At 44.0% G+C, this 25,408-nt stretch overlaps 2 protein-coding genes and 1 long non-coding RNA gene across 5 annotated transcripts in view; 1 reads left to right on the top strand and 2 right to left on the bottom strand.

Annotated features, from left to right (window-relative positions):
- The window catches only part of LOC106561277 (F-box only protein 31), a 31,760-nt gene extending 13,861 nt beyond the window's left edge, over window positions 1–17,899 (bottom strand). The window contains exons 1-6 of the mRNA XM_014125054.3: window positions 17,479–17,899; window positions 15,924–15,995; window positions 12,672–12,748; window positions 12,306–12,473; window positions 11,041–11,115; window positions 10,568–10,677 (exon numbers count right to left, since the gene is read on the bottom strand). Coding sequence (XP_013980529.1) covers window positions 10,568–10,677; window positions 11,041–11,115; window positions 12,306–12,473; window positions 12,672–12,748; window positions 15,924–15,995; window positions 17,479–17,899 — 923 coding nt within the window. The remainder of the gene's footprint in view (window positions 1–10,567; window positions 10,678–11,040; window positions 11,116–12,305; window positions 12,474–12,671; window positions 12,749–15,923; window positions 15,996–17,478) is intronic.
- The window catches only part of fanci (FA complementation group I), a 29,200-nt gene continuing 21,578 nt past the window's right edge, over window positions 17,787–25,408 (top strand). The window contains exons 1-6 of one of the 2 annotated variants that reach the window (XM_014125052.3): window positions 17,787–17,919; window positions 21,001–21,105; window positions 21,404–21,476; window positions 21,608–21,738; window positions 21,941–22,094; window positions 22,196–22,253. In XM_014125052.3, the coding sequence (XP_013980527.3) occupies window positions 21,010–21,105; window positions 21,404–21,476; window positions 21,608–21,738; window positions 21,941–22,094; window positions 22,196–22,253 (512 nt within the window). In that variant the 5' untranslated portion in view covers window positions 17,787–17,919; window positions 21,001–21,009. Of the gene's footprint in view, window positions 17,920–20,558; window positions 20,741–21,000; window positions 21,106–21,403; window positions 21,477–21,607; window positions 21,739–21,940; window positions 22,095–22,195; window positions 22,254–25,408 lie in introns of those variants that run through there. The other variant, XM_014125051.3, reaches the window with a different exon arrangement.
- On the bottom strand, window positions 18,643–21,065 carry LOC106561278 (uncharacterized). Of its 2 annotated transcripts, none has more exons than XR_014379111.1 (2): window positions 20,994–21,065; window positions 18,643–19,615 (listed from the first exon to the last, which is right to left on the bottom strand). It is a non-coding gene; the product is annotated as an uncharacterized LOC106561278 (long non-coding RNA). The 2 variants fall into 2 exon arrangements; XR_001318756.2 differs by lacking the exon at window positions 20,994–21,065 and adding an exon at window positions 20,048–20,184.

Genomic DNA, 25,408 nt, shown 5'->3' with positions numbered 1-25,408 from the left:
GTTCCTAACTTCCCTGAAAAGTTGCATATCGAGGGGGCTATTCGATGCTAATGCAGTACGCCACAGGATCTTTTTGTGCTGGTCAAGGGCAGTGAGGTCTGGAGTGAACCAAGGGCTATATCTGTTCCTGGTTCTAAATTCTTTTAATGGGGCATGTTTATTTAAGATGGTGAGAAAAGCACTTTTAAAGAATAACCAGGCATCCTCTACTGATGGAATGACTTCAATATCCTTCCAGGATACCCGGGCCAGGTCGATTAGAAAGGCCTGCTCGCTGAAGTGTTTTAGAGAGCGTTTGACAGTGATAAGGGGTGGTCGTTTGACTGCAGACCCATTACGGACGCAGGCAATGAGGCAGTGATCGCTGAGATCCTGGTTGAAGACAGCAGAGGTGTATTTAGAGGGCAGGTTTGTCAGGATGATATCTATGAGGGTGCCTGTGTTTACAGATTTGGGGTTGTACCTGGTAGGTTCATTGATTATTTGTGTGAGATTGAGGACATCTAGCTTAGATTGTAGTGTTAAGCATGTCCCAGTTTAGGTCACCTAACAGTACAAGCTCTGAAGATAGATGGGGGGCAATCAATTCACATATGGTGTCCAGGGCACAGCTGGGTGCAAAAGGTGGTATATAACAAGCGGCAACGGTGAGAGACTTGTTTCTGGAAAGGTGGATTTTTAGAAGTAGAAGCTCGAATTGTTTGGGCACAGACCTGGAAAAGTATGACAGAACTTTGCAGGCTCTCTCTGCAGTAGATTGCAGTAGTTCTATCTTGTCGGAAAATGTTATGTGGACTGTGGACATTTACAAGCGAAAGTGAATTGTGCAAATGAACAAAGTTGTGATGCCTGCTTTTCTGAAGAAAGAGCGACATGTACATGGAGCAAAGGGGAGAAGAACGCTAGTAGGAACCACAGGGAAAAAAGGCAGTTGTACAGACAACCCATCCAGTGGTCTTTGACTTCTGGCAGAAAGACATAAGATATGTTATGGCAAACATTTAGTATTGAATTGCATTCAAGTGTAACTTCATCTCCTCATATGTGCCGCACAACAGACTCGCCGAACTCTATTTAACTAGGCATGTCAGTTAAGAACAAATTCTTATTTTACAATGACGGCCTACCAAGGCCAAACCCTCCCATAACCCGGACGATGTTGGGACAATTGTGCGCTGCCCTAAGAGACTCCCGATCTCGACCGGTTGATATATAGCCCCGGATCGAACCAGGGTCTGTAGTGACGCGTCTAGCACTGATGCCTCTCGCACTGAAAACTATGAAATATCACTTTTTTTGGTTACCATGCGTGTTAAAAAAATCTAAATATATTTTAGATTTGAAATTCTTTAAAGTAGCCATGCTTTGCCTTGATGACAGTTTGGCACACTCTTGGCATTCTCTCAACCAGCTTTGAGGTAGTCACCTGGAATGCATTTCAATTAAGCAGCACTGTAGACTAGCAGCACTGTAGAAACTAATACATTACAACGGAACGATTTGATTAGTGTAGTGTTAGCTAGCTACATAGTTGTCTTTGCTGTCTTTGTATCTAAGATAATTGTGTAGTTTTAGAGTAATTATCGAGGTTAGCTAGCCAGCTATTTTCGTCCGCCGCGACGCCGTTCTCCAAACTTAGTAAACACACCTAGTCAACATCAAACCCACTGCTAGCTAGCCAACCTTTACCGACTAGCAGCACTGTAGAAACTAATACATTACAACGGAACGATTTGATTAGTGTAGTGTTAGCTAGCTACATAGTTGTCTTTGTCATAGTTTGATAATTGTGTAGTTTAGAGTAATTATCGAGGTTAGCTAGCCAGCTATATTCGTCCTCCGCGACGCTTTTTTCCAAACCTAGCCAACTTTTACCGACGAGCAGCATTGTAGAAACTAAATACATTACAAAGGAACGTCTTGATTAGTGTTATGTTAGCTAACTACATAGTTGCCTTTTATCATGAAAGGTGTAGTACTGAAAATATCGAGGTTACCTAGCCAGCTACACTTTCAAACAAAGTCAACAACGCAGCCACTGATAGCTAGCCTACTTCACCAGCCAGCAGTACTGTATCATTTTTAGTCATTTTAGTCAATAAGATTTTTGCAACGTAAGCCTAACTTTCTGAACATTCGAGATGTGTAGTCCACTTGTCATTCCAATCTCCTTTGCATTAGCGTAGCCTCTTCTGTAGCCTGTCAACTATGTGTCTGTCTATCCCTGTTCTCTCCCCTCTGCACAGGCCATACAAACACTTCACACCGCGTGGCCGCTGCCACTCTAACCTTGTGGTCCCAGCGCGCACGACCCACGTGGAGTTCCAGCTCTCCGGCAGCCTCTGGAACTGCCGGTCTGCGGCCAAAAAGGCAGAGTTCATCTCAGCCTATGCTACCCTCCAGTCCCTCGACTTCTTGGCGCTGACGGAAACATGGATTACCACAGATAACACTGCTACTCCTACTGCTCTCTCCTCGTCTGACCACGTGTTCTCGCATACCCCGAGAGCATCTGGCCAGCGGGGTGGTGGCACTGGAATCCTCATCTCTCCCAAGTGGACATTCTCTCTTTCTCCCCTGACCCATCTGTCTATCTCCTCCTTTGAATTCCATGCTGTCACAGTTACCAGCCCATTCAAGCTTAACATCCTTATCATTTATCGCCCTCCAGGTTCCCTTGGAGAGTTCATCAATGAGCTTGACAAGTTCCTTTCCTGAGGATGGCTCACGTCTCACAGTTCTGGGTGACTTTAACCTCCCCAAGTCTACCTTTGACTCGTTCCTCTCTGCCTCCTTCTTTCCACTCCTCTCCTCTTTTGACCTCACCCTCTCACCTCCCCCCCCTACTCACAAGGCAGGCAATACGCTTGACCTCATCTTTACTAGATGCTGTTCTTCCACTAATCTCATTGCAACTCCCCTCCAAGTCTCCGACCACTACCTTGTATCCTTTTCCCTCTCGCTCTCCTCCAACACTTCTCACTCTGCCCCTACTCGGATGGTATTGCGCCGTCGCAACCTTCGCTCTCTCTCTCCCGCTACTCTCTCCTCTTCCATCCTATCATCTCTTCCCTCTGCTCAAACCTTCTCCAACCTATCTCCTGATTCTGCCTCCTCAACCCTCCTCTCCTCCCTTTCTGCATCCTTTGACTCTCTATGTCCCCTATCCTCCAGGCCGGCTCGGTCCTCCCCTCCTGCTCCGTGGCTTGACGACTCATTGCGAGCTCACAGAACAGGGCTCCGGGTAGCCGAGCGGAAATGGAGGAAAACTCGCCTCCCTGCGGACCTGGCATCCTTTCACTCACTCCTCTCTACATTTTCCTCTTCTGTTTCTGCTGCTAAAGCCACTTTCTACCACTCTAAATTCCAAGCATCTGCCTCTAACCCTAGGAAGCTCTTTGCCACCTTCTCCTCCCTCCTGAATCCTCTCCCCCCTCCCTCTCTGCGGATGACTTCGTCAACCATTTTGAAAAGAAGGTTGATGACATCCGCTCCTCGTTTGTTAAGTCAAACGACACCGCTGGTCCACTTTCTACCACTGGTCCTGCTCACATTGCCCTACCCTATGCTTTGACCTCTTTCTCCCCTCTCTCTCCAGATGAAATCTTGTGACTTGTGACGGCCGGCCACCCAACAACCTGCCCGCTTGACCCTATCCCCTCCTCTCCCCTCCAGACCATTTCCGGAGACCTTCTCCCTTATCTCACCTCGTTCATCAACTCATCCTTGACCGCTGGCTACGTCCCTTCCGTCCTCAAGAGAGCGAGAGTTGCACCCCTTCTCAAAAATCTACACTCGATCCCTCCGATGTCAACAACTACAGACCAGTTTCCCTTCTTTCTTTTCTCTCCAAAACTCTTGAGCGTGCCGTCCTTGGCCAGCTCTCTTGCTATCTCTCTCAGAATGACCTTCTTGATCAAATCATATCCTCACATGGTCTCTCCTATCATTGCTATGCAGACGACACACAATTAATCTTCTCCTTTCCCCCTTCTGATAACCAGGTGGCGAATCGCATCTCTGCATGTCTGGCAGACATATCAGTGTGGATGACGGATCACCACCTCAAGCTGAACCTCGGCAAGACGGAGCTGCTTTTCCTCCCGGGGAAGGACTGCCCGTTCCATGATCTCGCCATCACGGTTGACAACTCCATTGTGTCCTCCTCCCAGAGTGCTATGAACCTTGGCGTGACCCTGGACAACACCCTGTCGTTCTCCACTAACATCAAGGCGGTGACCCGATCCTGTAGGTTCATGCTCTACAACATTCGCAGAGTACGACCCTGCCTCACACAGGAAGCGGCGCGGGTCCTAATCCAGGCACTTGTCATCTCCCGCCTGGATTACTGCAACTCGCTGTTGGCTGGGCTCCCTGCCTGTGCCATTAAACCCCTACAACTCATCCAGAACGCCGCAGCCCGTCTGGTGTTCAACCTTCCCAAGTTCTCTCACGTCACCCCGCTCCTCCGCTCTCTCCACTGGCTTCCAGTTGAAGCACGCATCCGCTACAAGGCCATGGTGCTTGCCTACGGAGCCGTGAGGGGAACGGCACCTCCGTACCTTCAGGCTCTGGTCAGTCCCTACACCCAAACGAGGGCATTGCGCTCATCCACCTCTGGCCTGCTGGCCCCCCTACCTCTGAGGAAGCACAGTTCCCGCTCAGCCCAGTCAAAACTGTTCGCTGCTCTGGCACCCCTATGGTGGAACAAGCTCCTCACGACGCCAGGACAGCGGAGTCAATCACCACCTTCCGGAGACACCTGAAACCACCGCTTTAAGGAATACCTAGGATAGGATAAAGTAATTCTTCTAACCCCCCCCCCCCCTAAAAGATTTAGATGACTATTGTAAAGTGGTTGTTCCACTGGATATCATAAGGTGAATGCACCAATTTGTAAGTCGCTCTGGATAAGAGCGTCTGCTAAATGACTTAAATGTAAAATTAACAGGTGTGCCTTGTTAGAAGTTAATTTGTGGAATTTCTTTCCTTCTTAATGCGTTTGAGCCAATCAGTTGTGCTGTGACAAAGTAGGGGTGGTATACAGAAGATAGCACTATTTGGTAAAAGACCAAGTCCACATTATGGCAAGAACAGCTCAGATATTACCTCAATTACCTCGACTAACCGGTGCCCCCGCACATTGACTCTGTATCGGTACCCCCTGAATATAGCATCGCTATTATTATTTTACTGCTGCTCTCTAATTATCTGTTACTTTCATTTGTTATTTTTTTACTTAACACTTATTTTTCTTAACTGCATTGTTGGTTAAGGGCTTGTAAGTTAGCATTTTACTGTAAGGTTGTATTCGGCGCATGGGAAAAATAAAATTTGATTTGAAATTAGCAAAGACAAACAACAGTCAATCAAGGTCAGTCAATCTGAAAAATGTTAAGACCTTTGAAAGTTTCTTCAAGTGCAGTCGCAAAAACCAGCAAACGCTACGATGAAACTGGCTCATGAGGACCGCAACAGGAAAGGAAGACCCAGAGTTACCTCTGCTGCAGAAGATAAGAGGTGGTGGTGTGATGGTGCTTTACTGGTGACACTGTCAGTGATATATTTAAAATTCAAGGCACACTTAACCAGCATGGCTACCACAGCATTCTGCAGCGATACGCCATCCCATCTGGTTTACGCTTAGTATGACTATCATTTGTTTTTCAACAGGACAATGACCCCCAGGCTGTGTACGGGATATTTGACCAAGAAGGCGAGTGATGGAGTGCTGCGTCAGATGACTTGGCCTCCACAATCACCCGATCTCAACCCAATTGAGATGGTTTGGGATGAGTTGGACCGCAGAGTGAAGGAAAAGTAGCCAACAAGTGCTCAGCATATGTGGGAACTCTTTCAAGACTGTTGGAAAAGCATTCCAGGTGAAGCTGGTTAAGAGAATGCCAAGAGTGTGCAAGAGTGTGCAAAGCTGTCAAAGGCAAAGTCTATGAAGAATCTCAAATATAAAATATATTTTGATTTGTTTAACACTTTTTTGGTTACTACATGATTCCCTATGTGTTATTTCATAGTTTTGATGTCTTCACTTATTCTACACTGTAGAAAATTGTAAAAATAAAGAAAAACCCTTGAATGAGTAGGTGTGTCCAAAGTTTTGGCTGGTACTGTAAGTATTCAGACCCTTTACTTTGTTGAAGCACCTTTGGCAGCGATTACAGCGTCGAGTCTTCTTGGGTATTACGTTACAAGCTCGGCACACCTGTATTTGGGGAGTTTCTCCCATTCTTCTCTGCAGATCCTCTCAAGCGTTGTCAGATTGGATGGGGAGCGTCGCTGCACAGCTATTTTCAGGTGTCTCCCCAGAGATGTTTGATTGGGTTCAAGTCCGGCTCTGGCTGGGCCACTCAAGGACATTCAGAGACTTGTCCCGAAGTCACTCTTTTGTTTTCTTGGCTGTGTTCTTAGGGTCACTGTCCTTTTGGAAGCTGAACCTTCGCCTCAGTCTGAGGCTCTGAGCACTCTTTCCTTCCATCCTGACTAGTCTCCCAGTCCCTGCTGCTGAAAAACATCCCCACAGCATGATGCTGCCACCACCATGCTTCCCCATAAGGATGGTGCCAGGTTTCCTCCAGACATGACGCTTGGCATTCAGGCCAAATAGTTCAATCTTGGTTTCAACTGACCAGATAATCTTGTTTCTCATGGGTCTGAGAGTCTTTAGGTGCCTTCTGGCAAATTACAAGCGGGCTGTCATGTGCCTTTTATTGATGAGTGGCATCCGTCCGGCTACTCTACCATAAAGGCCTGATTGGTGGAGTGCTGCAGAGATGGATGTCCTTCTGGAAGGTTCTCCCATCTCCACAGAGGAAATCTAGAGCTCTGTCAGAGTGACCATCGGGTTCTTGGTCACCTCCCTGACCAAGGCTCTTCTCCACTGATTACTCAGTTTGGCCGGGAGGCCAGCTCTAGGAAGTCTTGGTGGTTACAAACTTCTTCCATTTAAGAATGATGGAGGTCACTGTGTTCTTGGGGACCTTCAATGTTGCAGAAATGTTTTGCTACACTTCCCTTCCCCAGTGCCTCGACACAATCCTATCTCGGATCTCTATGGACAATTCCTTCGACCTCATGACTTGGTTTTTGCTCTGACATACACTCAACTGTGGGACTTTATATACACACACAGGTGTGTGCCATTCCAAATCATGTCCAATCAGTTGAATTTACCAAAGCTGGACTCCAATCAAGTTGTAGAAACAAATCAAGGATGATCAATGGAAACTGGATGCACCCGAGCTCAATTTCAAGTCTCATAGCAAAGGGTCTGAATACTTATGTAAATAAGGAATCTGTTTTTTATTCTTAATAAAGTAGCAAACATTTCTAAAAACCTGTTTTCACTTTGTCATTATGGGGTATTGTGTGTAGATTGATGAGGGAAAAAAATATTTGTATACATTTTAGAATAAGGCTGTAACGTAACAAAATGTGGAAAAAGTCAAGGGGTCTGAATACTTTGCAAATGCCCTGTAGATTTTTTGGGGTTGATTCAAACAGTTTTTGCCCAGTGGGGAGAGGGTTGGGGTGATTTTTCAAATACAGTGAGGAACTATTGTCATTCGCAATGGATGTAAAACACTCTGACTTTCAGTGTGAGGTGATGAAAAAAATACTTTGAGAAGTTCCGCAGCTCAGAAATACTATGCTCAGTCATCCACATATAGGAACTTTTATAGGCCTACATTTGCGCACAGGATAGGTACTTCTACGCGTGCTGAAGCAAAATATCCTATATAAAAAAATACATTAACAAATGAAGGGCAAAAAATTCACACAATGATGCGCACGAATTAGCGGAAGACACATTCTGGAGAGAGATGCGCCTATAGTGAGTCTTCAACACACCCCTTCCCTTCTTCTTGTGTCGACATTTTAAATTAGGGATGTAATTTATGACAGGTCCAGAATAGAGGCTGGGAAACACACAGCATTAAATAGAGCCATGACAACATGGAACTCTCTGCCATCCCAGGTAACTCAAGCTAGCAATAAAACCAGATTCAAAAACCAGATAAAAGAGCACTTCATGGCACGATGGAGACTGTGAAGAGAGACATTTTTATTTATATGTATTGTATTATGTAGTAGTGTTGTGTATATTAAGTATTTTATTTGTTGTGGTTTGTTTCCTGTTTGGACCCCAGGAAGAGGGTATAATTGGGGAAGCTAATAAAATACTAAGCTGTAGTGTAAGTAGTGGCTCATAGGGCATGGCCCTATCTCCTGTTTCTGTAGCGTGGGGCAGCTTGATGTAAAAGTACACCTCCTGGACAGTACACTAGTTTATAGCAGGGCCTTACCCCTGATCCATCTCCTAGTGTAGACCACAAGTAAATTATTTTAGATAGGTCTACAACAGAAAATGCATGTGAAACGTAAACGTTCACTGCCTACCAGACAATTCAAAACAATTCTGCTGGCTTGCACATCAATAAAGCTTCATTTTTAATATTTCAGATCCATTTGGGTCCAATACAGACCCAACCCAATTTGGATCCGATTCCCTCTCATCTAGGACATATTTTGGGTCTGATGTGGTCCACCTCGGCTCTGAATCGGGTAATGATTTTAAAAGAAATGACCGGGTCCTGTCAGTGTCGGATGGGAATTTCACAGATCCAATTTAGTTCAGATCTCAATTTCAGGATCCAAGAAGACCTCTAATAGTAACCTCTCTTCAACCATACATTTATTTCTTAATCGAATGATAAAGCTGTTAAAAGAAAGTTATGACTGGATGGATAGATCAATAACTAGGATATACAGTATAAATAAAGGCAGAGATAAAGTAAGGACAAAGGATGAAACACCTAATGGATGAAGAGATGAATGCAAAGATAGGATATGGAATATGAATAAATTGACATTTTCAGTCAAATGGGAGTTGTGAATGTGTTGTGCACAAAGAATGTTTGAAATCAAAAGAACGTCGTCTCCAATCCTACTTCCGGGTTATAGTCAAGAAATGTTACAAGATTTCTTGGTTCTAGTAGGCAGCGAGCACAGAATTTTAGCCTACAGACCAGTCCTAAAGATAAAAGATAACTACATGCAGTGGTAGGCTAGTTTAGTGGGTTGGAGTAAGCTGTGTGGCATAATAAGTCTGAACATCGTTATAATTTGACGGTTCTGAAAAGTTCCATGGCAGTTAATTCAACAGTGGGAAGTCAGCTAAATTAGGTGATGCGGTTACTAAAACAGCTGTACCTCTTGATTAGTAATAATATAATTATTTTCTGATTCCAGATTTAAATAGTAAAGAAGTCGAACAAGATGCCATACCCTTTAAGTTTTTGTTAGTATGCATAGCAATGGCACCGTTTAGGCTGCTCAATGATGAGACATGAGAAAGCTGTTAGTTGACATTAGCTAGCTTATTTTCGTCAATAAACTCCTACAAACAGCTGTAAAATAATTCTGTTCTGATTCCAGATTTGAATAGCAAAGAAGTAGAGGAAGATTTAATACGCTAAAGGTTGTCTGACTTGTTGGAGGAGTGGTAAAAACAGCAATTCTTTGGAAAAAGTTAGATTTTTTTTTAATGCAATTACTAAAACAGCTGTACGGTTAAATCCGTACTGGATATTTTTTGATGCTGGCCTTCTAGGCAGAGTTGCAAAGAAAAAGCCATCTCTCAGACTGGCCAATAAAAAGAAAAGATTAAGATGGGCAAAAGAACACAGACACTGGACAGAGGAACTCCACCTAGAAGGTCAGCATCCCGGAGTCGCCTCTTCACTGTTGACATTGAGACAGGTATTTTGCGGCGACTTGTGAGGCGTCTGTTTCTCAAACTAGACACTCTAATATACTTGTTCTCTTGCTCAGTTGTGCACCGGGGCCTCCCACTCCTCTTTCTACTCTGGTTAGAGCCAGTTTGCGCTGTTCTGTGAAGGGAGTAGTACACAGCGTTGTACGAGATCTTCAGTTTCTTGGAAATTTCTCGCATGGAATAGCCTTCATTTCTCAGAACAAGAATAGACTGATGAGTTTCAGAAGAAAGTTATTTGTTTCTGGCCATTTTGAGCCTGTAATCGAACCCACAAATGCTGATGCTCCAGATACTCAACTAGTCTAAAGAAGGCCAGTTTTATTTATTCTTTAATCAGAACAACAGTTTTCAGCTGTGCTAACATAATTGCAAAAGGGTTTTCTAATGATCAATTAGCCTTTTAAAATGATAAACTTGGATTAGCTAACACAATGTACCATCGGAACACAAGAGTGATGGTTGCTGATAATGGGCATCTGTACGCCTATGTAGATATTCCATTAAAAATCAGCCTTTTCCAGCTACAATAGTAATTTACAACATTAACAATGTCTACACTGTATTTCTGATCAATTTGATATGATTTTAGTGGACTTTTTTGTTGTTGCTTCATTCAAAAACAAGGACATTTCTAAGTGACCCCAAACTTTTGAACGGTAGCGCACACACGCGCGCGAGAGAGAACGAGATCTGGCCACGGACCCCCTGCAGTACCTGCACACACCCCTGACCCAATTTTGGGAACCCCTGGACTATGTCATAAGGAAAACCTACTCGTATTGGCTTGTGTAGATGAACTTCATGAGTATGAGCTCCTGCATGTGCTCATGGAAGATGTCCTCCAGTGTCCTGCCCCACTCCTCCTCAAGCCACGTCCGAAACTCCTGCCAACAGAACATCAAAAACCCACGGTCATGCCCACTTACCGATTCGCCCCAATCCCCTATTGAAATCAACTGTCACCACAGTATCTATCCTGTTACAATGCAAAGCAGTCACTCTTGCCTGCTTGAGCATTATTTACCATCTGCTGAATGACTTATTTCAACACAAATCTTAGACAATTGAAACACTTTCAGTATGATAGCTTTGAGGTTAAATGTTTTTGGGAAAAGTGCTATACAAATATGTGATTGTAGTTGTCTAATTAATTAATGAATTTATCAATCAATCAGAGTTGCCTCAGCCATGTGAGAACAATATACAAACTGTTGTGAAGTTACAAGAGATCGTTCTCTCCTCCTCACCTCCTGCCTCCCCCCTGGCATGCGGTGATGGTCTGTCTGGTTGCACTTGGTCGAGAACTCGTCCTTCTTCCCAGTCTGAAAATAAGATAAGACATCCCAGTTTTTATCATCAAAGCCATGGAAGACAGGGGACTACTTCACCACACAGTGAGTGCACCGGCTTACACATTACAAAAGGATAACATCAGTGATGATTATGACTATTTAAGCACAATAAGCGCATCATTATTTCCCTTATTATCGATGAATCAGTTTCCACCACGTCATCCCTTGTGTTACATTACATTTAAGTCATTTAGCAGACGCTCTTATCCAGAGCGACTTACAAAATGGTGCATTCACCTTATGATATCCAGTGGAACAACCATTTTACAATAGTGCATCTAAATCTTTTAAGGGGGGGGGGGGGGGGGTTAGAAGGATTACTTTATCCTATCCTAGGTATTCCTTAAAGAGGTGGGGTTTCAGGTGTCTCCGGAAGGTGGTGATTGACTCCGCTGTCCTGGCGTCGTGAGGGAGCTTGTTCCACCATTGGGGTGCCAGAGCAGCGAACAGTTTTGACTGGGCTGAGCGGGAACTGTGCTTCCTCAGAGGTAGGGGGGCCAGCAGGCCAGTGGTGGATGAACGCAGTGCCCTTGTTTGGGTGTAGGGCCTGATCAGAGCCTGAAGGTATGGAGGTGTTGTCTGTCTCACCTAACAGTCCCTCTTATGGGCACTACAAAGTTAGAAAAGCTATAGCAACAAAAACTTGTGACAAAAGACATGCAACATTTTAAAGTAGTCGACTGGGTGGGACTTGCTGGTTCAAAGAATGCCATCCAGGTCAGCAGATCAGTCAAATTATACTCCTGAGCAAACATTAAAGGGGCAATCCACAGTTGCTACATCCATTTTTTGACTTATAAATTAATGATACAGTATATACTAATTGATTAAAATAGAACTTAGAAATGTCTCGTAAGCTTAGTTCAACTGTCAAACCCCATCAGAACCCAAAATATCAGCTTGTTTAACTCAAATGTTTGTAAACATAAACACCATATAGACTCAAAATATGGTTAACACCATAATTTTGATATTGTGGATATTGTCCTTGCATCAATAGCTCATGAATTTAAGAGTGGTTACATTTCTCCAGGCCTATCCCTCAGATTTCTGCCAACTGCAGAATGCCCCCTCTAAAAAGAACTGCAGGTGGCTGTACAATAAATCACCAACGTTGGTTTCACGCCCATTCAAAGCACAAAAGAAGAAAATGGACTCACTTGGACGTCCCCCTTGTGAGGGCCCTTGTGTCCGTACATACACTCCACTGCTGCCTTGTTGCTCTCCAACATGTGGATGCGGAAGAGTGGCCGCCGCCTCATGGGATCCTCGACCCGAGGGTCGTGGGGGGGCAGATACATCCAGCCAAGGATGAAGAGCCCGTCAACCTGGAGAGGGATGGGTGTAGTACAGAAGTAAAGGGAGAGAAAAAAAGGAAAGAGTGATCACCACCTAACACAAATAAAATGTTGTGATGGAAAAAGACTCATTTTTACAACCAGGTGGGCTGAACAATTTAAAATACACTTTTTGTTTTTAACGTGACAAAGAAGGAACACAATAGTGTGTGTGTACTGATTACATACCACCACGTTGAGCAGCCCTCCGTATGGCCCTATGTCAGGCTGCCAAAGACCCAGGATGTGTCTGTATGGGTGCAGCACTGCAACACAACAGTGCAACAAAGGGTTAAACACTAAGTGGTGAACAGTTCAATCACAGGGTATCACAGCAATAGATAACAGAATTTGGACTGAGAAACTGATGACAACTCAACCCACCATAGTCGAGGTCTGACCTTAACTCATGGACAGCAGATATGGCAGAGGGGACACAATGTTATTGTACTCACATGAGAAGACGGGTGACACATGAAGCTATATCAAGGGCATGGTTTCCATTGTTCCAAAAGATTGCATGATGTAGACATATTAAACAGGGAGCTGTCACCAAAGACTAACCATGTTGACTAGCATGCTAAATGCACACATCACACATACGGTGATTTTTTTCAGTACCAGTTCTAGTAGTCAGATGTCCCAGTTAAGGTAAGGAGCAAAGTGCATTCACTTCAAAACCACATCACACAGTCAGTAAACAAATGGTATAAGTCACAACCGGCTGCAACAACATAAAACAAGTCCGTATGGGAGTCAGTCACACACTAGCACACGCGTGTCGATACAGTCAGGTCAGGCCTGTGCAGCAGTATATACAGTGCTTGTAGTTCATGTGCTCATAGTCCGGTAGGAGCTTCATAAAGAGGCCAGACTTAACCTGAAGGTTCACACCTGGACAGTTACACCACAACAGTGGGCAGACTAATCAATATGCTCTTGGAGATTGGTGAATATGCAAATACCAGTCAAAAGTTTGCTACTCATTCCATTTTTTTTTTTTTACTATTTTATACATTGTAGAATAATAGTGAAGACATCAAAACGATTAAATAACACGTATGGAATCATGTAGTAACCAAGAAAAAAAGTGTTAAACAGATCAAAATATATTTTATATTTGAGATTCTTCAAAGTAGCCACCCTTTGCCTTGATGACAGCTTTGCACACTCTTGGCATTCTCTCAACCAGCTTCATCTGGAATGCTTTTCCAACAGTCTTGAAGGAGTTCCCACATATGCTGAGCACTTGTTGGCTGCTTTTCATTCACTCTGCGATCCAACTCATCCCAAACCATCTCAATTGGGTTGAGGTTGGGTGATTGTGGAGGCCAGGTGATCTGATACAGCACTCCATCACTCTCCTTCTTGGTCAAATAGCCCTTACACAGCCTGGAGGTGTGTTGGGTCATTGTCCTGTTGAAAAACAAATGATAGTCCCACTAAGCGCAAACCAGATGGGATGGCATATCGCTGTGCTGGTTAAGTGTGCCTTGAATTTTAAATAAATTACAGACAGTGTCATCAGCAAAGCACTCCCACACCATCACACCTCTTCCTCCATGTTTCACGGTGGGAACCACACATGTGGAGATCATCCGTTCACCTACTCTGCGTCTCACAAAGACACGGTGGTTGGAACCAAAAACCTAAAATTTGGACTCCACCGGTCTAATGTCCATTGCTCGTGTTTCTTGGCCCAAGCAAGTCTCTTCTTATTATTGGTGTCCTTTAGTAGTGGTTTCTTTGTAGCAATTTGACCATAAAAGGCATGATTCACCCAGTCCCCTCTGAAAAGTTGATGTTGAGATGTGTGTTACTTGATCTCTGTGAAGCATTTATTTGGGCTGCAATTTCTGAGGCTGGTAACTCGAATGAACTTATCCTCTGCAGCAGAGGTAACTCTGGGTCTTCCTTTCCTGTGGCGGTCCTCATGAGAGCCAGTTTCATCATAGCGCTTGATGGTTTTTGAAATGTTCCGGATTGACAGACCTTCATGTCTTAAAATAATGATGGACTGTCGTTTCTCTTTGCTTATTTGAGTTGTTCTTGCCATAATATGGAGTTGGTCTTTCACCAAATATATTTTTTGGTTACTACATGATTCCATGTGTTATTTCATAGTTTTGATGTCTTCACTATTATTCTACATTGTAGAAAATAGTAAAAATAAATAAAAACCCTGGAATGAGTAGGTGTGTCCAAACTTTGGACTAGTATGGATATATACACATACTGAACAAATATATAAATGCAACATGAAACAATTTCAAAGATTTTACTGAGTTACAGTTCATATAAGGAAATCAGTCAATTGAAATAAATAAATTAGGCCCTAATCTATGGATTTCACATGTCTGGGCAGGCGCGCAGCCTTGAGTTGACCTGTGAGGGCATAAGCCCAGCCAATCAGAATTTGTTCTTCCCCACAAAAGGGCTTTATTACAGAAATACTCCTCAGTTTCATCAGTTGTTCTGGTCTCAGAGGATCCCGCAGGTGAAGAAGCCAGATGTTGAGGTCCTGGGTTTGGCGTGGTTACACGTGGTCTGCGGTTGTGAGGCTGGTTGGACGTACTGCCAAATTCGCTAAAATGACGCTGGAGACAGCTTACAGTAGAGAAATGAACATTCAATTCTCTGGCAACAGCTTTGGTGGAGATTCCTGAAGGCAGCATGGCAATTGCACTCTCTCTCAAAACTTGAGACATCTGTGGCAATGGATGGATTATCTTGGCAAAGGAGAAATGCTCACTAAAAGGGATGTAAACAAATTTGTGCACAAAATCTGAAAGAAATAAGCTTTTTGTTCATATGGAACATTTCTGGGATCTTTTATTTCAGCTCATGAAACATGGGACCAACACTTTACATGTTTATATTTAAATTCAGTATATATCCATAGTTCTGTACATCCTTCCGTCTAGTGTCCTGTCTGTTTAATTAGTCAGTGTGGAAAAAGATGCCTATTGTAGTCTGTAACTATTGCCCAGAGTTCTTCCAGGTCAGGTCACAGGGTCTGGTCAGGAAAAACTTAAGGTCCAAATAATATAATTTATTTTTCCATCTTGGGTGGAAAAACATGGAAACTGTGTTTGATACCATTCCATTCACTCCATTCCGGACATTATTATGAGTCGTCCTCCCCTCAGCAGCCTCCACTGTTAAATACCTCCCAAATTAAATGTTTAACTGTTACTGAGGTCTAAATCTTGTAAAACAACAGGGGGGTTAGTTCATTTGAATATCATACTCGATTTATTATTTAAAAGTGGACCATCATTCAAGTCAGGAGTGTGTCCCGAAGTTTATGGGTTTATTGATCCCCTCGCCACTCTCTGGAAGTCACGCTCTGAGTTTTGTCAGCAACATGGTTCAATGAAGGACCCTCCGAGCGAGTTGGTAGGGGCGAGGGAGTGGGTTGGGATTTACAGAGAGACTCACATTTGGCATAGAGCTCCCGACTGGACACACCCACCACTTCTATCTTGCGCAGGTCTTCCCTCATGCCAAACTCTGTGGGAGAGAGCGAGAGAGAGAGAGAGCGAGAGAGCGAGAGAGAGAGAGAGAGAGAGAGAGAGACAGACCATAGAGATAGATAGATGACTCATCTTTGTATCTGTGCCATTATATAAATTGACTACTCCATTTTGAAGTAGTCAATTTACTTCTTCACAATTGGCTAATCCCTCCTGATGACACAGTTGGACTTGACTCCAACAGGGTCACCAGGAGGGATCAGCCAATGAAGTTGGATGTCCCACCTAGTTGCCTCCATTGAAATAGTGGAAGCCCTCAACAGCTCTGCCCATGCCAATATGGACTTTTGGCCACTGGAGGCCTGTATCATTCTCTATAAAACAGACATGTGACACTGAAGGACAAAGTAGGTTGTGACAGTACCCTGGTCAAAGCTAATTGTGCATACAGATCTAGTGACCAGGCAACTGTGCAATACATGATGGCATGACAATAAAAAGTCAGGCGTTGGCTGAAGCAGGGGTTCCCAAACTTTTTAACTGGGGGGGCCCCCCTTCCAGCATTGTGGAACAATGTGTATTCATGTGATATTTGAGTGATTAAAATTGACAACAATATATATGGGCTAAAAAACCTAAATAAAACATTTTTAGCTGACATGGGCTAGTTGATCTGGAGATTTCTGACAAGTTATAAAACAGCTCTCTAAGGTATGCAGTGAAAACAATGTGGGGGGACCCCGCAGCCACCCTGCCGACCCACAGTTTGGGAACCACTGGGCTAAAACACATTCAGATCAAGCCCCCCAGTCTTGTATGAGATATGCACATCCCACATTTCAAAAGCAATACTGACCCAATAATGGATTGGATACTACGAATGTAGTAAGAAATCTAAATCCAAAACATACATGGTATATACCAGGCAAATTCAAATCTAGACCTTGAAGCCAATTCCTCTGCCGATTCATTCTTCCCCTCTAATCAAGGACTGATTTGGACCTGGGACACCAGGTGGGCGCAATAATTATAAGTTAAGTCAAAACCAGCAGTACTCTGGACCTCCGGGCTCCGATTTGAAGAGTTGACAGGAGGTATAGCTGCATGAACCCTTTTACAGTAATGTATGTCTATGGGTTATGATATTAAGATGGGGTTGTAGAAGACAAGGATAGTTGAGGCAATGTAGTCTTTCATAATGGTGTGTTCAAAGCAAAGGTTGGAACGGTGCATTGCATAACAGCAATCAAAAGTTCCTTCTCGGTGCCCGTAGACTGGTCGATAAGAAAGCTTTCAGAAAAATCTTAGATTGAATCTCTCGGGACCAAAGCACAATACATAAATAGTAACTGCAAAAACAAAAACGCAATACCCGGACCCTTCCCTGGCCCAACGTATAGACTAACCTACGTCCCAAATCATATAGGCTACTGTCAATTCCCGTTTGATAAAACGCCACATTTTGCATAGGACATGATAGAAGAATATCTGCAATGATGAGCGATCACCGCATTATTTACCCTCCGTGCATCGCCTTCTCCAGATGGTTTCCGTGTTGAGGATTTGCCTGAATGTCTTGCAGACGAGCGCAAGGTTTGGAAGCTCTGTGCCCGGCAGCGAGGAGAATATTCCCACCAAAAGCTCTGGGGGCAGATCCAACAGGGACTGCGGGTTCGGTGGTCCGGTGCTTGCACTTTGCCCATACGAAAGTCTGACATTTGCACGACCACATTCAGCAGTGGCTTCATGGGCCACACTCGGCCCTGCCGCGGCCGAGGGGTTTTCGGGGCCGCCAGTGACGGCTTGTGTCTTGCCCACAATCCGCACCCCTTCCTCATCGTCCATGTCGGAGTCACTTCCCTGGTCCTGTTGATTATGCCGCTGTCGCCGCCTGCACCTCCGCGACTGACCCACTCCGCAGAGCCTGGCACACACAGCCATCCGTAGAAGTCACCAAAAGGGTAACATTACATCACCACAACAACTGTACTAGCTGCAGTTTCGATTATCTCCCCCGTCCTTGCGTGCCTGGGCGGAAACCTATGACGCAAAGTCGACGTAGCTACGTAGGGACTTTCAATTGAATTGTCAATAAGGTTTCAACCAGATAAACGTGGATATACTGTATGCATATCTATGCATTTACACGCTTTATAAATGCGTGATGGAATGTAGTAATATCTGTTTAAATACAATTTACCTAGATGCGGGGGGAAAAAACGTGCTAGTCAGGAGTCAAACGCGTTATCAATTGGATATAACATTAGTCGAGGTCATGCCACCAGGAATTAAGAAGTTTAGCGAATTCGAGGGGCATTTGCTACGAAGGATCAACATGTATGGAATCCCGACACGGCTGACGTATTTAACCTTGAATTGTTGTTTTATGCTTTATTTTCCTTTAGTGTGAAAATCTTGAGAGTAGAATAGCATCGGGTTTCTTCCGACAGTCCTCGTTCCTCTTACCCCGTAAATCTGTCATCATCCATAACTTTTTATTATGAAAACCGGTCTCTTTTGTCAAACCGTTCACCCTCTTCAGGATTCGAATTTATAGAAGTGTTGCCTAAATGTGGCCCAGCGTCGTCTGGGTTTGGCCGGGGTAGGCCGTCATTGTAAATAAGAATTTGTTCTTAACTGACTTGCTAAATAAAGGTTAAATAAAAACATACAAAAAACACCACAGGGGTTAAATCTTGTTTATCTCAAATAAGATAAATGGCTTAATCTATACATTTAATATCAAGTTCACATCTAAAAACCTAATGTTAGATAAGTTGTTTTGATTGTAAATCAATTGAAGACAGAATTGGAGGAAGACATGAGAATGACAAATATACAATAATTGTTTGAAATCAGTGCACATAGCACACAAGCAGGACACTTAAATAGTTTATACAATGGAGCATTCAAAAACGGACATTAATTGATCAAAATGTAATTAGAGAATTCAGCAAAGGGCTTTTTTGCTCAGAGTGAATTAAGAGGAAGGGGGGCATACTGTTGAGTAATACATCAATGAAAAATTATGCTGTATATACAGTTAAATAAACACCACAGAGGGACAAACAATTTAAATCAAATAATTACAATTATATATAATTTACTGAAAATGGAGAGCAACTGGAGTAGAGCAGAGGATGGGGTGACTGAGGGACAACCGAGCATAGGTGTGGAGGTCAAAGACAGGCCCAGTCAGGCACAGGTGTGGAGATCATGAACAGAGGCCCAGCTGGGCACAGGGTGTGGAGCCACAGCTTTTGTGGAGTGATAGATAACGATGCTTTGTGGGTGACAAGTTGTCGATCTGTTCAGAGGGTCCCTGACTCAAGCCCAGGTTGGGGCAAGGAGAGGGATGGAAGCAATACTGCTACAGAGAGTCAGTAGAAATAGTCTCTTAAGGTGCAGGTGGATAGCCAGGCTTTTCCACTGTCTCATGGCCTGGTGGTGGATGCTCCGTTATAGTCTGCCAGACGGAAGCGGCGAGAACAGGCAATGGCTGAAGTCCTTGGTGATCTTCCAGGGGACAGTGCAGCTGCCTTTACAGGTGGTGATGCAGCCAGACTGGATGCTCTCAATGGTGCATTTGTAGTAGCTGTTGTCTTTCAGGACAAGGCTCCCATCTGGTAACTTTTTGAAGATGGGCCACCATGTCTGCTATGGAAATAGGAGGGAGGATGAGTATAAGATGTACAATTTAAAACAGTGAGCTGATTGGATGTATAGATGGAACATTAAATGAATGGCATCTAACCTTTACCTAACATCTTAGCTTGCTCAGCACATTAGACAACACACACAGAAGTGCATGTTTATTCAATATAAAGGTCTTGCTAGCTAGCCACAGTAATGTTTAAGTAATTTCTAAGTATCCAACGTTAGATAGCTGGGTGTGACAAAACATAGGCCTACTATGAAATCACACAAGTATGGAAATATTGGGTCTGAGACTATTTTGATGATGATGTGACAAACTATTTAGACAACCTGTCAAAACACACAGCTTGCTACTGTTACTTTAAGTACTGTAGCTAGCTAAGTTGTTAGCCAACTGTACTAACGTGATGTAGCCTAATGCACTGATGTTACCTGCTAGCAAACAAGACATTCCACAGTTTAAGTGAATGTTTTCCCATATCTCGTCCGTCTGTTAAAACGTTACCTTGACACTGTCAGATAAATTATCCAGCTAACACCTGGTATACAACGTGGAAATATGCGTATTTCATTAGTTCATATAGCTAACTAGCTAATCGTTGGAAATTCGGGTTGCTAAATTTAATTAGTTAGTAGCTAACTCGTCTGCTTTTCTTTCTTTTTTTATTGTAAAGAAATAGACATTTGTAGGCAGCACATGGTGGGCGTTCCATACACACACAGAGCCAATCACTGGCATGCAAACATTGACAACAGGAAAAGGTTTGCTGGCGGGAATTTCGGTCGTCACTAGTTACTACAGCTACAAAGTCATCAATATGGCTAAATCCAGACTATTTCTAAAATGCATCTTCTTAAAATCTAACTTTAACCCTAACCACACTGATAACCTTATGCCTAACCTTAAATTAAAAACAAAAGGGACCTTTTTGTTTTTATACATTTTTACGATATTGACAATTCTGACTTTGTGAATGTGGTAACTAACTAGTCACAACGGAACTTCAGTTTGCTGCTAATTCGAAACGTTAGTAGGAGCTGGCATGCTAGCTACTGGTGAAATTGTCCGAAAAATAAAAAAAATAAACCGTTTTACTCGATACAATACAATTAGGACCCGCAAAGGTATGTTCAACCAAAGTAGTGGTATTGTAGTTTCACCTGAAAGTTCGTTCAATAACTTTTATCACACGACTGGAAGCGCGATAGCTAGCTATCCTAACGTGAGGTAGTTCATGTTATCTTAAAGCCAATGATTAGTAATGAACTGGCAGTGGTGTACCTAGCTAACTTTGTCAACGTTGTTATAATTTAACACCCTATTGGACATTGTGCAATACACTGCAAATCATATCAGAAAGTGTATGTCTTCTTTTACCTTGTAGACGTCCAACATGAGAGCTGACATCATGGAGAAGATAGTTTCGTTGTCTGATGGAGAGCGCATCGCTGAGCTGCAGCAGTACCTCTCATCCCTGACTGATGACCAGGTTACCAGTCAACACACATTTTACCAACACCCTACAACACAATTATGATAATGTATATTGTAATACACATTATTCATTTGACTACATCTCAATAATGTATTAATTGACACATTGTATTACTACTTTGTACATAACTAGGTATTGCATAGTCCCCAGATCTGTTTGTGCCATCTTGCCAACTGTCATTGTCATGCCATGTCAATTCCATAAGAAGTTTCCATAATAGAGCAGAAACAGAGTGGCAACCAGGCTAAACTATTTACCCAACTCTTGAATAATCTGGGTGTTTTCCCTCTAGCTGACCACTGTGGTCACAAACAGTGCGTTGAAGGGGAAGAGCATTGGAGCCATGGTCAAATCCATATTCAAAGGTAACCATGTGTGATATACAAAAAATGTTTTGACACTATGACCCAGGCCTTTGTCATTGTACCATGGTATTTCCTTTGGATGCTTCTTCAATGTTGGAGTATGGTGTCTCAAAGTGTGTGTGTTCTCTCAGGCTCTCTGCCCAGTGCCCCAGAGGGGGCGAGTCGCAGGCTGCTCCTGTACCAGCACTGCATCCCCCTGTGTGAGTCTGGAGATCTCCAGACAGAGGTGGCATCAGACATCATTGGACTGCTGATGCTAGAGGTACAGTGATATTTCTTAGAAAGGTTGTTTTGCGTGGGGCCATTAATTAGGCTACGCAGTTTCATAGGCAGATTTATTTATTCACAAACCGGAGGAGGGTTGTTTCTGCCTTTTTTTTCCCATGTTTAAACTTAAGTAATTTGGTATTGATAATTAGACTCATCTGTTCCAATAACCCTGTCCCTGTATGTTCTCATCCTAGACCCACAACCTGCCCGGCCCCTCTCTGGCACAGCTGGCGTCTCTCTTCGTTGATGCCATTAAGTTGGGTAAGATGGGCAGTGGCAAATCCCTGGAGCTCTTCCCCACAGTCCTCACTGCCCTGGCTGCCACTGAGGCTCTATCCTATGGCAAAGGTACAAAACCAAACTCAAAACCATGAATGCAGAAACCTGACCTTACAGAATTGTCTAAATCGTCTTCTATACCCTTATTTTTTGCCCTGATATATCGACAGGTGAGCTCAGTGGGGAAGAGTACAAGAAGCAGCTCATCAACAGCCTCTGCTCCAGCAGGTAATAGGGGGGCGATTCCACAGTAACAGAATTACGCATAGACTCAGATTTTTCATTTAAAATGTGTGCCAAATAAAAACCATTGATTTAAAAGTTTAACAAACTATATAATTCCATGCACAAGGACTACTTTTAACAATTTCACAGAAACGTTTACAAAAACATATTTACTGGAAGAACTGCAGAGGCAAAGTTTGGTATCAGAATTTCGGTAAAATCTACCTCTGTATTTTTCTGTGTCCACGTTTTCTAAAAACACTGTTAAATATCTGCTCCGAATTAAGATTCAGAATGTCTGCAGAAAGAATGCAGTGTCAGCTATCACATGACACTTTGAGTTTGAAAAAATCGATTTTGGTTATTGAACTACAGTAAGCAAAGTGGATTTGCGCTAACGGAATTTTATCATGGGTCCCTAATCTGTACTACACAGAAATGCATAATTATGGATATGAATGTCATTCTCTTCATGGTGATGTATCCTAAATAGGTACACAAATGTATAAATATGCAATATCCTCCTTTGCATATTTGGATATTATTCTAGACACAGGCTATTATTTTAATGAGCTTTGCCCCCTAACAAGTCTACATTTGGTTGGTCCAGACCAGACCAAATCTTAACCAATCATAGATGTCTATGTTTCACAAGTTTGGACATCAAAGTACAGCTCAGTAGAGTACAGCAGAGTACAATACAGGACAATTCTAGTGTGTTCTACTGTGCACTATACTGAACTTTACTGTACTGAACTATACTCTACTTTTCTTTACTGTACTACATTTACATTTAAGTCATTTAGCAGACGCTCTTATCCAGAGCGACTTACAAATTGGTGCATTCACCTTATAATATCCAGTGGAACAACCACTTTACAATAGTGCATCTAAATCTTTTAAGGGGGGGGTTAGAAGGATTACTTTATCCTATCCCAGGTATTCCTTGAAGAGGTGGGGTTTCAGGTGTCTCCGGAAGGTGGTGATTGACTCCGCTGTCCTGGCGTCGTGAGGGAGCTTGTTCCACCATTGGGGTGCCAGAGCAGCGAACAGTTTTGACTGGGCTGAGCGGGAACTGTGCTTCCTCAGAGGTAGGGAGGCGAGCAGGCCAGAGGTGGATGAACGGAGTGCCCTTGTTTGGGTGTAGGGCCTGATCAGAGCCTGAAGGTACGGAGGTGCCGTTCCCCTCACAGCTCCGTAGGCAAGCACCATGGTCTTGTAGCGGATGCGAGCTTCGACTGGAAGCCAGTGGAGAGAGCGGAGGAGCGGGGTGACGTGAGAGAACTTGGGAAGGTTGAACACCAGACGGGCTGCGGCGTTCTGGATGAGTTGTAGGGGTTTAATGGCACAGGCAGGGAGCCCAGCCAACAGCGAGTTGCAATAATCCAGACGGGAGATGACAAGTGCCTGGATTAGGACCTGCGCCGCTTCCTGTGTGAGGCAGGGTCGTACTCTGCGAATGTTGTAGAGCATGAACCTACAGGATCGGGTCACCGCCTTGATGTTGGTGGAGAACGACAGGGTGTTGTCCAGGGTCACGCCAAGGCTCTTAGCACTCTGGGAGGAGGACACAAGGGAGTTGTCAACCGTGATGGCGAGATCATGGAACGGGCAGTCCTTCCCCGGGAGGAAGAGCAGCTCCGTCTTGCCGAGGTTCAGCTTGAGGTGGTGATCCGTCATCCACACTGATATGTCTGCCAGACATGCAGAGATGCGATTCGCCACCTGGTTGTCAGAAGGGGGAAAGGAGAAGATTAATTGTGTGTCATCTGCATAGCAATGATAGGAGAGACCATGTGAGGATATGACAGAGCCAAGTGACTTGGTGTATAGCGAGAATAGGAGTGGGCCAAGAACAGAGCCCTGGGGGACACCAGTGGTGAGAGCACGTGGTGCGGAGACAGATTCTCGCCACGCCACCTGGTAGGAGCGACCTGTCAGGTAGGACGCAATCCAAGCGTGGGCGGTGCCGGAGATGCCCAGCTCGGAGAGGGTGGAGAGGAGGATCTGATGGTTCACGGTATCAAAGGCAGCAGATAGGTCTAGAAGGATGAGAGCAGAGGAGAGAGAGTTAGCTTTAGCAGTGCGGAGAGCCTCCGTGACACAGAGAAGAGCAGTCTGAGTTGAATGCCCAGTCTTGAAACTTGACTGATTAGGATCAAGAAGGTCATTCTGAGAGAGATAGCAAGAGAGCTGGCCAAGGACGGCACGTTCAAGAGTTTTGGAGAGAATGGAAAGAAGGGATACTGGTCTGTAGTTGTTGACATCGGAGGGATCGAGTGTAGGTTTTTTCAGAAGGGGTGCAACTCTCGCTCTCTTGAAGACGGAAGGGACGTAGCCAGCGGTCAAGGATGAGTTGATGAGCGAGGTGAGGTAGGGGAGAAGGTCTCCGGAAATGGTCTGGAGAAGAGAGGAGGGGATAGGGTCAAGTGGGCAGGTTGTTGGGCGGCCGGCCGTCACAAGACGCGAGATTTCATCTGGAGAGAGAGGGGAGAAAGAGGTCAAAGCACAGGGTAGGGCAGTGTGAGCAGGACCAGCAGTGTCGTTTGACTTAGCAAACGAGGATCGGATGTCGTCAACCTTCTTTTCAAAATGGTTGACGAAGTCATCCGCAGAGAGGGAGGAGTGGGGGGAGGGGGAGGAGGATTCAGGAGGGAGGAGAAGGTAGCAAAGAGCTTCCTAGGGTTAGAGGCAGATGCTTGGAGTTTAGAGTGGTAGAAAGTGGCTTTAGCAGCAGAGACAGAAGAGGAAAATGTAGAGAGGAGGGAGTGAAAGGATGCCAGGTCCGCAGGGAGGCGAGTTTTCCTCCATTTCCGCTCGGCTGCCCGGAGCCCTGTTCTGTGAGCTCGCAGTGAGTCGTCGAGCCACGGAGCAGGAGGGGAGGGTACTCTACTGTGTTGTTCAAATTGGTGAATCCAACTGTGGTTTGTGACTACTATGATTTCCCATTGTAGCCAATTCAATTGCAGAAATTCCATTACCGATTTAAAAATATATATATATTTTTTTTTAAATACAATTGGGTAATGAAATTTAATCACTTAATAATTCATAAACAAAATTGATATCAGTAAAAACACGAACTAATTGATAGGTTTACCTTCTCTCATGAGGGAGAGAAAATATCTTCGATAAGTGGGTTTTTGTTACCGGAATTA

This window comes from Salmo salar, chromosome 10 (genome assembly GCF_965601325.2).
Source record: "Salmo salar chromosome 10, fSalSal1, whole genome shotgun sequence".
In the NCBI taxonomy this organism is placed as follows: Eukaryota; Metazoa; Chordata; class Actinopteri; order Salmoniformes; family Salmonidae; genus Salmo; species Salmo salar.
Note: the sequence above shows the minus strand (reverse complement) of the source record. Positions and strands in the feature narration are given on the sequence as shown.